Genomic DNA, 15,348 nt, shown 5'->3' with positions numbered 1-15,348 from the left:
GTTTCTAAACAAGAGCGAAGCTGGGCATTCTCTTTTGCTGCTGTATGCGATGCTGGAGGTGGGACACTGGGCTGTGGTTTGGCAACTACGGTGGGGGACGTGTGCTTCTGCATAATTTGCCTTTAACAGGCATTAAATTAAATGAAAATCTTTGAGATTGCCACTTAAATAAGTATTTTCAGCCCTATGCAGCACTAGCTTCAAGACAGGAGTAATCATAAAACCAACACATTCTAAGTGTCAGTTCTTGTGTAGCACAATAATGCAGCAACCACAGATCTCATGTCAAATTAGTTTTCATTAGAGAATGTTACACTTGACAAAATACATGTGATGGAGAGCTGGCAACCAAAAAAACCTCAGTCCATCTAGTCTCTGTCCATGTTGCAAACATAGGCTGCCTTTCTTATTTTGTTCTTTATTTAATGTAGTTAAACACACACTCATAGGCTTTCCAAGAACACAAAAAATATAAAGGTTATTAAAACAAAATATACACACGGAAAGGAAAAACACACTTCTATAGAATCATCTTGGTAGTCCAATGTCAACCGAACTAATAACCACACTTCAGTGGGCGACCTGAAAAAATCTGTTGTATTACGTTATAACTAAGTTAGTGTCAAAGTCCCTTTAGATTTATCAGTTGTTCAAGAGATACTGGACAGGCTCAAGGTCGACTATATCTCATTTAAATTAGTGTCTTAAGTATTTTGGCATTGTTAGCGAGCTAATTGCCAGTTGGCAATTGACAATTTGCAGCAGGCAAACTGAACTTATTGTCCCGTTACCGACTGAGCAAGGCTAACAAGCTAAACCAAGTGTTTGCTTTCTGGAAAACTTTATTTCCCTTTTTATTTAAATGTCTTTATTTACTTTATTTTTGCAGTTTGCTGCAACTTTTCTTTAAAATTGTTGCAAGGCAAGCCCGGATGAGTGCTAACAAAAACCATAAACTGGTCGACATATATCAAAGTGTACACAGAACATATACTTCCACTAGTATCCTTGATAGTTCATGGGTGCTTTCAGCGTATCCCCTTTGGTTATCATGAAGCATTTAAACTATCAGATGTGGAACAGTTGATGCTGATGTTATCTAGCAACTTTTGAGCTTAGAAAACGAGGAGACTAAAGCACTTCGAAATCAAAGTGTGAAACTATGAAGACAATTTAAATTACAACAAATTTGTGTCATCTTTTTTTTCTTCAGCTTTTCAACTTTGTTGTGCACGCCAGGTAACACTGTCCATGGTGCCAAAGCTCCTTGAGCTGCTTGTTTCTACTCAGATCTTTTATTGTGGCAGCTACTGAACTTTTGATGCACAATTAAATGTTTAGGGATAGATGAGTAAAATAGGTGTGGGTTGAAACTTACAAATAAGCGATTTTCAGACAAGTGATTCTTAATCGTATTTGAGGAGACATTTTTTGTGACTCTTTCTTTGTAAAATCATGTTTGTATTTATGCTCTATTTTTTTAAAAGTGGCTTGAAAATAGCATATATTTGTCTGGCAGCTTTGAGATACACACATTTGTTGCACATTCCAAAACCTCACTGTGTCCTTTTTCTCGGAAATGTCAAAAATGCAATAAAACCATTTCTGTCACTGTATCTTTAATGATGTACATTAGAACCGTAACTCTAAAGTATTTTTTTTTTGATGTATTCAGTTTGTAAAAACATGGCTCACTGACAATTATCTGTTTAAATAAATGAAGTTGCTTGAAGTATAGATTTACTGTATATGTACTAAATATGCACTTTTGAAGGGTTTCATTTCCAAATTTTACGTAACATGCAATTTGAGATTTAAAAAACAAAATGACCTTAAAGCAGGGGTCTCAAACTCAATTTGGCTTGGGGCCACTGCTGGTATTGTCGTCTCATAGGAGGGCCACTTCAACGTTCAAGCACTACAAGAAAGCGCAATATTTTTGAAAATTTACTTTTTTATTTCCATGTTTTTAATAACTTGTAATAAGTTACAGTAGAAACTCTGAGTACAGCTTCAACATGGGCATCACTAAGTACTTGCATTTATTAAAGTTCATAGTCAAGAAAAGTTTTTCACACAGATACATGCTTCCAAAAAGGCCCATTACCCGACTGAACATTTTTGACAGCTCAGGGAAGGATGGAAGTAATTCTCTCATGAATTGTCCAGTCATGTCTGCTTTTCCCTGTGCCTCTCTGAATTTAGCTTTTAGATCACTGTTGCACTGCAAGTCAATAAGTTCCATTTGCAACATACTTGGGACACTCTCCACATCAGCTGAGAAGGGGTCAGCAAACAGCTGGAAAGTGTCACAGCATGCCTTGAAGTCAGCAAAACGCTGATCAAACTCCTGCAGAAGGTTTTCACTAGCACAGGCATATTCACCACCACTGAAGGCTGTGCCCTCCTCCACAAGAGACCTGCATGTTGTGAAATGGCTGAGATATTTTACAGAAAGCTGAGTTTTCCACAATTTCAGTTTAGCGGAGAAGGCTTTCACATTTTCATAAGCTGCAGTGATAAGCTGACCAGGGCCCTGGAGCTTCAGGTTAAGGATGTTCAGCTCCTGTGTTAAGTCCACTAGGAATGCAAGGTCCATAACCCACCCTGGATCATCAGGTTCAGGAACATCCATTCTGTCATCTTCCATGAATTTCTTCACTTCTGCTCTTAAGTCAAAAAATCTCTTCAGGACACTACTAAATGATGTACTTTTACTAAAGTAAAGTACATCACCATATGTTGTAAAAAGGCCCTGAACTGGCGGTGCTGTAAACTCCTGGACCTGATGTAACTGATACATCTCAGGACAACAGACATGACATGCTGCACAGTGCCTGTTGGTGTACGATGCAGTGCAGAACGACTGCTGGATCTGCATTTTCCTCTAACTTTCTTTGAACCAGCGTTACCAGTCGGTCATAGACGGGGCTCCATCCGTGGTAATGCCCACCAGTCTGTTCGCACAGCTCCTGAAATATATCCTTGGCTGTGGTGCGGCCGTGCATTGGACACAAACTCAGCAGCTCTTCTGCTTTATCGGGGACTGTTATTGCCGACGGACAGGTGTCGGTATGTGACTGCAGACCACATTAGGCTACATTATTTTCTTACTTTTCTTTTATCTCGCCGCGTACGCATCACTTTGATTTATTTTGTCAGAGAGAGACATATATACGTATAATGTCCCGCTGGGCAGCAACTTAAAAAACTTTTTTGGAGGTGTTGTGAACGCAGCGCTGGGACGAATGTCCGCGTTTAATAGAAACGAGGCAGCCAGCCAGGCACGGAGGAGAACTCTCCATGGCAACGCTGCTGTAACTCTCCATGGCAACGCTGCTGTCACTGTCACTCATTGAGAATGTTTCTCTGCTTGCATCAAGCCCGGTCGATGTCCCGCCCCCGAGAGCCATATACCCCACCGTGATTGGTAGGTTCGTTCAGCTCCGCACACAACACTGTAAAGTGCCATTCATATAAAACTCGCGGGCCGCACTAACATTAAACTTTCATATTAAGGTGGGGGCCACAAAATATCGTCTAGCGGGCCGCAATTGGCCCGCGGGCCGCGAGTTTGAGACCCCTGATCTAAAGGGATACTCCAGTGATATAGCATTGCACTTCGAGGAAGTCGAAGGAAGTCACAAGAGACCAATAAAAAAAAAGAATGGTCAACATTAAAGCAGCAGACGCAGAGCTATGCCCACAATTATTATGGGTCCAGCTCCAAAACCCCCAAATCCTACATTTCCCATAAGGCAACTCAGCAACATCTTTCTATTAAACCCTCCGACTCGGTAATTGTTAATGTCTTTCAAATTCCATGCCCCCAATTTGTGACACATGTTTTTTCTCAAAGCTCCAGCAAAGATAATCCTGATGACATCACTTTGACATCATCTGGCTTTAGAAAGATTCCCTCAGTGCAAAGAAATACATAATACTATTTTTTTCACTGGCCAACTACTACTTCCCATTATCTTGATGTGTAAAAGCTCTGGAGTTCTCCCTTAAATCAACAGTCTGCATTTCACATAAAATCTCTATAGTCTCTAAAATGCATAGCTCTAAAATGGAAAGTGAATTCATTTTGAACCTTGTAGTTTTGTTGTAGGACTGTGGATTGTTCATGCTTCTGTCGATACCGAATAAATAATTGATTTAGATCGATTATTGATTTTGTGTTTTTTATAGAGATTTTCTCTGAAACAGCCTTATGGCTTCTGGAAGGCTCGATTGAAATATTCGTAAATCTTTACTTATGTACCCACACAGCCAAATGGCTCAAAACTAACCCATTTGCAATATATCAGCTCTGAAAGCACCCTTGTTCACAACCATGCAGTGGAACTACTGTGATTTAGCTGTACAGTAAGATTGTTGTAAAGAACAATTATCCTAAGGCAGTTTAGAAGGAGCAACACATTGGTGCTGGGTGTGTGTAATGGTCTGAGTGGAGTCTGAAGAGACAATGAACAACCAGCTCTCTCTTCTCTGCCAGTCTCATGTCCTCGGCGTGGAGAATGTGCCATCTGCTTTGCTCTTTGTGGAGTCAGAATTTCCAAAATATCATGAGTTACACGTCCTTCCTGAACCTTAATAAGCGTCTCTCCTCCTCTCAAGCCCTCACTATAGCCATTTTCTCCTCTGCACTTTGGAGCTCTTTTTGAGGGAGAGCCTCGTTGGAGAATATCTTATTTAGCTGTTCTCTTCATCCTCCAGTCCGACCTCATCCTTTCTCCTTTGGGATTAGTCTCTCAATCTACCTCAGTGTTTTCTTCCTCATCCTCTCCTCTCCATCAAGCTCTCCTATGCCATGTGGTGGTGGCTGCTTGGGGTTTTCAGCTGTGTGCTGCTGGTGGTGGTGGTCATCTTCTTCCTGACCAGCGGGCAACGTTACAAGGTGTTCAGCGAGAAGTGCCTGAGGCCGCCGGAACCCTTGGTCACCGACAGCCGGCAGAGGGATGACAGGCTGAAGAGAGGTAAGAAAAGTTGTCTGATACAAAGTCTTAATTATTGGCAAATAGTGGCCTGTCTACAAGAGCTTTTCTTTTTATCTTTCAACATCCTACTGGTTAAGAGTTTGACCAAATTACGAGAAGTATGACAACTACTTCCAATCACACACTACATACAAATGTTATCCTTTATTATTGTTGGTAGGACTTTAGAGAAATGTGGAACAGAAAGGCTTGCAGAGAGGTCAAATATGAAAAAAGCAAATGCTCATCATCTCCAGCGTAAACAAAATAATACAAAAGTAGTTTTCAACCAGCTCTAGATGGTTAATCAACTAAATGTTTCTGAAAAATGAGTGCAATGATCATGTTTTTGGGGTAAGTCTTGTTTCTAGGTAGGACTGGGGCCTTCCACGTGTCTGTACCCTTCAGATTTAACAGTTTTACAGGCTCATATGACCTGAACTAACAGTATTTTACACAACTAGTTATCTGTTGCATCCTTATGACTGTGGACACAGTCTATGAACATTGTGATATAATTAAAAACCTGCATGTTCAAGATGACATGAAAGGGTTTGTGAGACAAGCCAACATCATTTTCACCAGACTGGTTTTAGAATGCAGCCCTTGCTCCCCTGCAGGGTTTCGTGCGGACCGCGTTCCCCGGCTCTGGATGCGGTGGTGATTGGCAGCGGTGTCGGGGGTTTGACAGCAGCAGCGCTTTTGTCCAAAGCTGGCAAGAGGGTCCTAGTCCTGGAGCAACACGATCAGGCTGGAGGCTGCACACACACCTTTAATAATAAGGGATTTGAGTTTGATGTGGGTAAGTAGGCAAAGTGAATGGACACACACACATCAGCACACATACATGTTCTTTCCCTCCAGCTGAAATGTCGATTATTATTGGAAGTACATGATGATAATGATGCATTTGTATTTAGTGCATTTAGTGTATTTCCTTTAAGCATCATTGAGTAAATATAAACTGCACTTGAACACAAACGTTATTGTGATGAGTTATATCCGATGAACCAAAGTCGTGATGGCTGCTTTGGGAGACAGCAGCACAGTTGTTAATACAAAGATCATGCCACAAATATGTTCTCCCACTATGTATATGTTCTCCCACTATGAACATGTCCTACATGATTTCATGTAACCTTCATCTAGAGTAGTACCAAAGCTAATGCTGTCAAATAAAGCTGCCCTGAACCAAATCCCAGTACAGCTTTAAATCCAATGCAGGGGTGGATTTGGGCTTTGTATACAACTCTAAGACTATCTGCTTTGAGAGTAACTCATTGGGAACAGACTTCTTTTTTTTTTTCAACAACTTCAACAGAAATCTGTTTCAGTGGAGTTGTATGCTTGTATGCTTAATAATTAACCCAGCAGCTAAATGAGAAATTGTGCTCCAAAATAATAACTCATTTTTAGGTACTTCATTTGTGTTCACAAATTAAAAGAACATAATGCCACCTGCTCATCAGGATCTAATCTAAATTCTCATATGCGCACACTTACAAGCTGATGGCACAGCTTTTGGCAGCAATTTGGAGTTAATTATGCCAAAGGACACATGGGCATGCCGACTGGAGTAGGGAGGAATTGTACTGCCGATCTTCTGATTAGTGGAGGCCCCGCTCTTCTTCCTGAGTCTCAGCTGCCCCATGGATTACTTAAGTCATTAAATATTACAATTTAGTAGTTTGTTAGAACAATTTCATATTTCAATAGCAGGAAATTGAATTTTTGCACAAATTTTAAAGATTTGAGAGCACCACTTATTAAGTCATTAGCACATTCTTCCTACTTGACACCCCCTGTGCTCCATGAATCCTCCCAGCCAACTGTAACTTCACTTCCCACTGCTTGTTGCACAGTTTCACCACTGCTTTGTTTCTTATCTGAAGTTCCAGCATTTATGTTATCTAGCTTTTTTTTGGCAGCCCCAAAAAAGGAACAGGTAAATTATTTTAAAATGGACAATGAACAAAGTAGAATCAAAGAATATTACCATAGACACAGAAAGAGAAACTCTTATCCAACTGACTGATTTAGCTTGACTTTTAAATACTCACTTGATCTCCCAAGGACTGATTGAAGAATCATTTGAATTCCAAAAAAGTTGTTTTATGTTTAACATCTTAGAGCACTGATTTAACCCCACCAGGTATCCATTACCTGGGCCAGCTTCACGAGGGCAGCTTGCTGAGGGTTGCTCTGGATCAGATCACAGAGGGACAGTTGCAGTTCACACGGCTGGAGCAGCACTTTGACACACTGTTCCTGGGTCAGTGTGACCAGCGCAGGTTGGAAACATAATCACAATATGATAATTCGACAGTTAAGGGATTTCTTATTTCAGCACTCTGAACTCAATACCAGGAGAAATCAACTACAAAATATCTACAACAAACAAATCCTGACGTGAACTATATTTCATACTAAGAATTCTCAAGGCTCCTTACAAATCCATATTTAAATGCTTTTTTATTTCCACACTTTTGAGAATATCTACAGAGGGCTATAAATCGTACCTGGCTTCGAATTAATCAGAATATCATTTCAAACCATATCTGACCTGCCCTTTCTTACTTCTGACCTTCTCAGGGAGTACCATATCCATGCAGGGAAGACTGAGATGGCAGATAGCCTTAAGAAGCAGTTCCCAGGAGAGGAGGAGGCCATTGATGAGTTCATGAGATTGATGAAGGTAAAGTGGGAGGGAGGTGATGGTAATCAGTACTGAATGATGGATGAGAAGGGCAGGAAAGGAGGAAGCAGCAAAGTTTGATTAACGAACAAGGTTGTGTACAAGTTTTTTGACAAACTTGACCAAATAAACCTTTGGTGTGCCACAAAACTCAGCTATTTTTGTTTTTTGTTAATGCTACTAGTGGTCATCATTTGCAAACTCAGCATTGTGTTTCACTGCTATGATGATGAAACCCAACTGTGTGTAGCTGTTGCTCTTGATGATCTAGGCCCATTAACGGACTGTTCTTCCAACTGCATCCAAGTGGAAAAACAAGAACTGGGGCCGGGGCGGCTGTGGCACATGAGGTAGAGCACTTGTCCCGTAACCACAAGGTTGGTGGTTCAAGCCCCTCTACCGGCAACATGCCGAGGTGTCCTTGAGCGAGACACCTAACCCCAAGTTGCTCCCCGGGCGCTTCATTGCAGCCCACTGCTCCTCCGGGATGGGTTAAATGCAGAGAAAGAATTTCCCCATTGTGGGACTAATAAAGGATTGATTATTACTTTAAGCACCCACCTTTCTCTTTATTTACTCTTCAGGTCCATGGCCATTTTTAATGTCTTTTCTGAAAACAAGTGGTTGCTGCTTTGGGTTCTGCTGTAACTGCCACCTGGCAATGTTGAGGTTTTGAGTTTGAATCAGCTTGACTATTGAATTACACTATGTTTTACAAACTAGTATCATAAGCATTGTTTGTTGTCCCACATCGGATAATAGGAAGCTGATGTAGTACTGTGTCTCTTTATTGATATCTGGTATCTGCTAAATGAAGAGGTGTGTCTTTCAAGGAATTCAGGGAATCATTCACTGTATCAATTCTCTTGCTGTGGTTTCTCTGGTTGCCATGGTCACCTGACGAGCTGCGACGGCAAACTGAAAAAGTTGAACCAGCATAAGCACGGCTTCTGTGGTGTTTACGTTGAAAACAAAAGAGGCAGCTGTGGCCAGCGCTCATTGTCTTAAAGCACTTTTTAGTGCAAACACTACATTGCCCATATTAAAGGTGTTATAAGTAAAGTATATTGGTGGTTGTGATAAGTTCTTGTATGACCTCCTCTTGTAGCTAGCCTCACGGCGGACACCACTCATCGCCACCTTGAAGATCATACCTTATTGGCTGGCTAACTTCCTGGTTCGTTCCGGCCTTTTGCATCGCATATCTTCAGTGTTCCGCCTAGCAGCAACCAACCATACAGAAATCATGTCCCGCCTCACAAAAAACAAGGACCTGCAAGCACTGTCTGCCTACCTGTTCTATGGTGATGGACACACACACTCACAAGCATCACACATTACACACATTCTGTGAATCCTCCTAAATGTTTTTTCTTTTTTATGTAATTTTAGGTGTCCCTCCTAAAGACTCCAGCTTTCTCATCAACGCTCTCCTGCTTCACCACTACAAGCGTGGTGCGTACTACCCACGGGGGGGCTCCAGCGAGTTTGCCTTTCATATCATCCCTGTCATTGAGAAGGCAGGCGGCGCTGTGTTGGTCAGGGCTGCTGTGCAACGCATCCTGCTCAACCAGCAAGGGAAGGCCTTTGGTGAGAAAAGGGAGGGGATACAGGTTCTGTGCTGCAGTGGCATTTTACATGTAGTGTACACAGCTCGTCTGTTCATGGAGGTCCACAGTGAGACACTCCACTGCCTATTTAGCATTTCAAACAGAGCTATTACTTGAATCTTTTTAGGGTCAAAGTCAGAAACCTTTATTGATAAGCAAGCTCCAAGTCACATGACTTGACTAATATATATTAGTGAAACTGACCAATAAAATTACTCTGCATTTAAACATTTCCTTTCGAACATGTGTCACACCACAGATAGCTCTAGTAAATAATTGATATGTTGTCAGGTCTAGGCGAATCAACTACCACTAAGCCTGATGATGGCTGTATCCGCTGCTATACAGGACACAACATGCAATGCTGAATATTTCCTTGGGATTAACACTGTGTGTACGTGTGTCAGGTGTGACGCTGCTGAAAGGAAAAGAAGAGATTGAGGTCCATGCCCCTGTTGTCATTTCCAACGCTGGAATCTTCAACACCTTCCAGAAGTTTCTGCCTCAACCAGTACAGGACAAACCAGGTAACACAGTATGGGGACTGCAGCCACTATCCGTTACATTGCACATTTTTCTCATTCACTATTTTTTTCTACTGCATACTTCCTGTAATGTGTGTGTGTGTTTGTAGAGATCAAGTCACTGTTGGGTTTGGTGCGTCATGGTATGGGTTCCTTCCTGGTCTTTGTTGGTCTGGATGGAACCAAAGAGGAGCTGGGCATTGTTTCCACAAACTTCTGGATGTATAAAGACAATGACTTGGACACACTGTAGGTTTTCATATACTAATAATATCATTCTTTTTTTTATATTTCATTTAACACGTCCCATGATAATTTTACGCATTGGTGTGTGTGTGTGTGTGTGTGTTGGTGTGTGTGTGTGTGTGTGTGTGTGTGTGTGTGTGTGTGTGTGTGTGTGTGTGTGTGTGTGTGTGCCCAGTATGGAGCGTGAGCGGCCACCTTACTCTCTTGGGGTCGGATGATTCTTCTCTGAGCAGAGAGCAGGTATTGGGAAACATTCCCATGATGTTCATCACCTTCCCATCCGCTAAAGATCCCACATCCAATATCAGACACCCAGGTAACTGGTTACACTCACATGTGCACAGATGTATACATGCTTGTAAGTTTGCAATCAAATTGGATACCCCCTCCTACTTCTGCCAGCAACCATGTGACTTTTTAATAAGAAGAACCCTGTAAAAGCTCAAGCAGCAAAAAAAAATCTTAAATTAAGAAATTAAATGTTCAACATGTGACCTCAAAGAGTGTTATTGACAAAGGACAAAGGTGTATCAAGATTTGTTTATTCTGCTTTGTCACTTTTTTGTTATTTATCATATTTGTGTGTAAAGATAGACACTTCTACCCTAAATGAGAGAAACTCTGTTTATTGAGAGCTGAAAGAAGATTAAAAAACCTTGCATTTTATCCATTTAAATTGCACCTTTAAGATTAAACGGCAAAGAAATGGTTGGATCTCCTGGCTTAAAGGTCTGCGGTGATGTAAAAGAAACTAACATGCTTTACTGTCTTGGAAATTGTGTCTTGTTGACAACTTTTTCACCACATAACGTTATAGTTCGGAACAATAATAATAGATCACTGTTTGCAATATAGGTATATATAAAGAGATCTGTTTTGAAAGGGGCGTAATCTTTATTTCAACTTTGTTTGATGATAAATGTAATATTTACATTTCCTAAGAGCCACATTGTCACTCTCTTTTTCCTCCCTTATCTCTCTGCAGGAAAGTCCTGCATGACGTTGCTAACCATGGCTCGCTATGAGTGGTTCGAGGAATGGGAGGGGACAAAGCTTGGCAGGAGGGGTCAGAATTACGTGGATATGAAAAACAGTATGGCCCAAGAGCTGCTGGACTGGGCACTAACAATCTTCCCTCAACTGCGGGACAAGGTAATGTATTCCCAACTCAAGGTTCACTTACCAGCTTTATTCCTGGGGCTTTCAACTATATCCCACAGCCAGATTCAATGAATGAAACTCAGGCATTACCATTTTATGTGATGAGCAGTGGGGTATGGTCGCATTATACATAATATCTAAGTTAGTTTTTTTGTTTTCTTCCACGTAGTTACACAGTACTAGTCCAAAATATTGCTCTGTGTCCCAAATATTTTTATGTGCAAAGATGTTGAAGTGACGTCTGTTTTGTCAGTGAATAGCATGTGTGTTTATGTTCAGGTGGTGATGATGGATGCTGCCACTCCTCTCACTAATGTCCACTACTTGGGAGCTCCGAGAGGTGAGATGTACGGTGCTGAACACAACCTGGAGCGCTTCACCCCAGACACAGTTGCCAGGACGCGACCACAGACACCTATTGATGGACTCTACCTCACAGGTGACCTGACCGACAACAGTCTCATCTGGTCTGGATCTACAGAGACTGAGGCGCCTGCTTGATGACTCTGTGTGTGTTTGTGTTTGCAGGTCAGGACGTATTCTGTAACGGCATGGCTGGGGCGTTGCATGGTGGACTACTCTGCGCATCTGCCGTACTCAACCAGATCCTCTACATTGACCTTCTGGCCCTGAAGTCCCGCCTTAAAAACAAACAGACCAATCATCAGACAACCTGGTAACGACAGGGCTGTAGTGGAGGGTAAACATGCGTAAGCAATTTTTCAAATTCTCAAATAGTGTTTATACAGCCTACCCTGAGCTTTTACACATGCTTTAGGTAAGGCAAGGCAGCTTCCATCACATTTCAAACACCTGTTTATGTTGTAAATTTGAGGATAACTTGTTAAATTCTTTGTTTAACACTGTATTCTCATATTGGTGCCACCAGCAGCCCAGTACCCATTTGTGCTATGCAAGATTTACAAACAAAAAATGAATTACAATTCATAAGGACTGGCATATTACATTATCAATTTGCTTTAAATAAATTCAAATAACAGTAATAGTCATCCAAAGGACCACAAAATAATAATAATAATCGGACCACCTTGAGCTGAGGCCAAAGTTAAACCACCCAGTTTAACTTGATAGTTCAATTATTATGTATTATCACTATCATTTTTTTAACCACTAGGCTGTTACTATCAAAATCTGAATCTGAGTAGCTTTTTTCACCAAATTAACAATGTTAATAGGAATTTGACTAAGTGATATAGCGCATAAAGGTCAAATTTAATAAGGCACATTAACTACAAGTGTGCAATAGAGTTTTTTGGCAATGTTGAAGTTCCCTCTCATTCGCATTAAATTGGCAGTTGTGCAGTGTGTAATTTAGAGGTGATTAAAAAATGTTTTGCCCCCACCTACATTCAGTAAAGACCCGCCCTACTCTGCTTCTGATTGGTTAGTGTTTGTTGCCTCCTTTGCGGAATTTGTTAAGTTTATTGCTGATGAAGAAGATTAGTGGAAGGTTGGGCGGCTTATTGATTTCAACTCAGATGTGCAAGGCTTCTTGTATGGTGCTCTCATATATGATTACAATGTCCTGATTATGGGATAAAAATGTTGCTATACACGTTACCTATATGGATGGAATAAAATCAGATCTGTTTAATATATAATAGAGGTTTAATATTTAATGTGATGTCATAATTAAACTTAATGTTAACCTTAATGTTAATATGGTACATGGATTAACAAGAAAATGTAAAAATGGAAGGTCTCAAAAAAGTTGCTGACCCCTGGTCCATATTTAATTGGGCGGTCGGGGCATGAAAGGAGGGAGCTAGGATGATTTAAAAAAAGGTTCAAGTGAGGCAATATGCAAGTTTAAAAACGGAGGAGAGAGGAGACTGAGGCGATGGAGAAACTCAGCATGCGAGAGTTGAGACAGAAACATGGAGAAAGTTAAGAGTGTTACTGATTCAAAATTATAGGAAAATATGAAGAGGGAAAAGAGAGAAACGATAAATTAGGAAAACTGTTGTGGTCTAGCTTACAGTTCAATATGTATAATGTTAGCCAAACTAACTTCAAAACAAAAGATTGCAACCTGCTATAAAATGATTGACCGATATATTAATACAGGGACTGACACTTTACTACCATATTAAAATCCACATTAGCCAAAGTTAACATCATACTTGTTTTTAGTTCAATTAATAAATTGATTCATAATAATAAGCTCCATTGACTAATAAATACTTGGCTGTGTCTGCTGTCAGTATAAAGCGGTGAGAACAGGTCCATTTTTGCCCCCATGACTCCACTGCATCTGGAATGTTTAAACTTGAGCTTTCAATCAAGATCTTCATCATCAAAATGTGTTGTTGACTTTGCATGCGGCTGAAAGCTCCTAAAAAAAATAGTAGCTAAAAGCAATTTTTTTTATTTTCACAAGCTCAACAATCATTTTCCACAACCAGATATGGTATTTCATGTTACAATTTGTCTGACATATCCATGTACCAGACAAAAGTTCTAACCTGAACAAAATATTCCCACTGCTATATGCTACTGTTGCTGAATGAAAAAAATCACTAACAGGGCACTAACCTTCTGTGCTTCTCATTAGATTTTTGAAATTTTTATTCACAACCCCTTTGCATAAACGCGTTGCCACAACTGTACTTTTGCTGTATCTTTAGTGTTTATTAGCATGCTTACGAACTAAACTCAACTGCTGTACACTGCAAGCATTCGACCTGCTTAACTTCTGTATGTTAGCATCAGTTTTCGAGCATGCTGATGGTTCATTGTACCTCTGGACCTTGCTGGGGCCAAGAGTTTTGCAAATTTTAATTAAAATCTGATCACAAGTTGTGGGTTATATGTCAATCAATACTGATCTGTAACTTAAACTTTGATTCTTGTTTTTTTTTATCTTTTTATTTGTGAATATGTAAAGTTATAGAGAACTATTAAAAAGTTTTCTGGGGCTTAAAGTTTTGTTTTGTCATACAGTGCTGGATTGGAGACTGTTCTCGCTAGAGAAATTTAATTTAATTCAATTCAGTTCAATTCAGTTCAATTCAGTTCAATTCAGTTCAATTAAATTAAATTTATTTTGTATAGCCCAAAATCACAAATTACAAATTTGCCTCAGAGGGCTTTACAATCTGTACACATGCACATCCTACATCGGCACAGGAAAAACTCCCCTAAAAAACCCTTTAGCAGGGAGAAAAAAGGAAGAAACCCATGGGAGAGCGACAGAGGAGGGATGGACAGAATGCAATAGATGTCATGTATACAGAATGAACAGCATAACAGAGTTACAACACATTCAATGTATATGACATAAATTATTCATATAATAAGAGTAGTAAGCAGAGTAACGAAGTAAAAAATTAAGACTACGGCTGTGGCTGTGGCTCAGTGGAGAGCAGGGTCGTCCTCCAATCAGAGGATCGGCGGTTCGATCCCTGGCTCCGGCAGTCCATGTCGATGTGTCCTTGGGCAAGACACTTAACCCCAAATTGCTCCCGCAGGCTGTTCCTGCGGTGTATGTATGTGTATGAATGTTAGTTAGGGTCCTGATGGACAGGTGGCACCTTGCATGGTAGCTCCTGTCATCAGTATGAATGGGTGTGAATGGGTGAATGATTAGTTATGTAAAAGCGCTTTGAGTGGTCGGAAGACTAGAAAAGCGCTATACAAGTACAGTCCATTCACCATTTACCATAATAACAGCAGCAATGAATATAGTAGAATTCTAACAATGGTATAGGGAATAGTAATAGTAATGTGACTAATAATAATAACGGTAGTAGCAGTGGGTGTCAGTAGGGCCAGAGCAGGAGGCACGACCACAGTCCAGATATAACCACGATTCACGGAAACGTCCCGAAAAAACCCCCACAAGGACTCCGGGGAAGAAGCAAAGTCAGTAATGTGCATAAATAAGACATGGATACATAAAGATGGAGGGAGTGAAGAGGAGAGAGGAGCTCAGTGTATCCTAGGTAGTCCCCCGGCAGTCTAAGAAGAAGAAAGTACTTCTTCAATCAACACACAGAGTCATTAGGTTCTATATGATAGGTTGGTCCATGGATCAACTGATTTTTATCCTGCAATAAATGAACTGCCATGCTTTCTTACTTCCTCCTGTTGTGGGGCTAGCTGCAAGC

General features: G+C 40.6%; 1 protein-coding gene across 1 annotated transcript; it reads left to right on the top strand.

Annotated features, from left to right (window-relative positions):
• Nucleotides 1–4,816: 4,816 nt before the first annotated feature.
• Nucleotides 4,817–11,898, top strand: LOC129098550 (all-trans-retinol 13,14-reductase-like). Its single transcript, XM_054607577.1, is given in 13 exon segments — nt 4,817–4,982; nt 5,603–5,620; nt 5,623–5,784; nt 7,135–7,273; nt 7,575–7,677; nt 8,786–8,981; nt 9,070–9,267; nt 9,695–9,814; nt 9,922–10,060; nt 10,240–10,373; nt 11,043–11,209; nt 11,498–11,657; nt 11,747–11,898. Coding segments are annotated over 13 exon segments (1,854 nt in total).
• The last annotated feature ends 3,450 nt before the right edge of the window (nt 11,899–15,348 follow it).

This window comes from Anoplopoma fimbria, chromosome 11 (genome assembly GCF_027596085.1).
Source record: "Anoplopoma fimbria isolate UVic2021 breed Golden Eagle Sablefish chromosome 11, Afim_UVic_2022, whole genome shotgun sequence".
Lineage (NCBI taxonomy): Eukaryota > Metazoa > Chordata > Actinopteri > Perciformes > Anoplopomatidae > Anoplopoma > Anoplopoma fimbria.
Note: the sequence above shows the minus strand (reverse complement) of the source record. Positions and strands in the feature narration are given on the sequence as shown.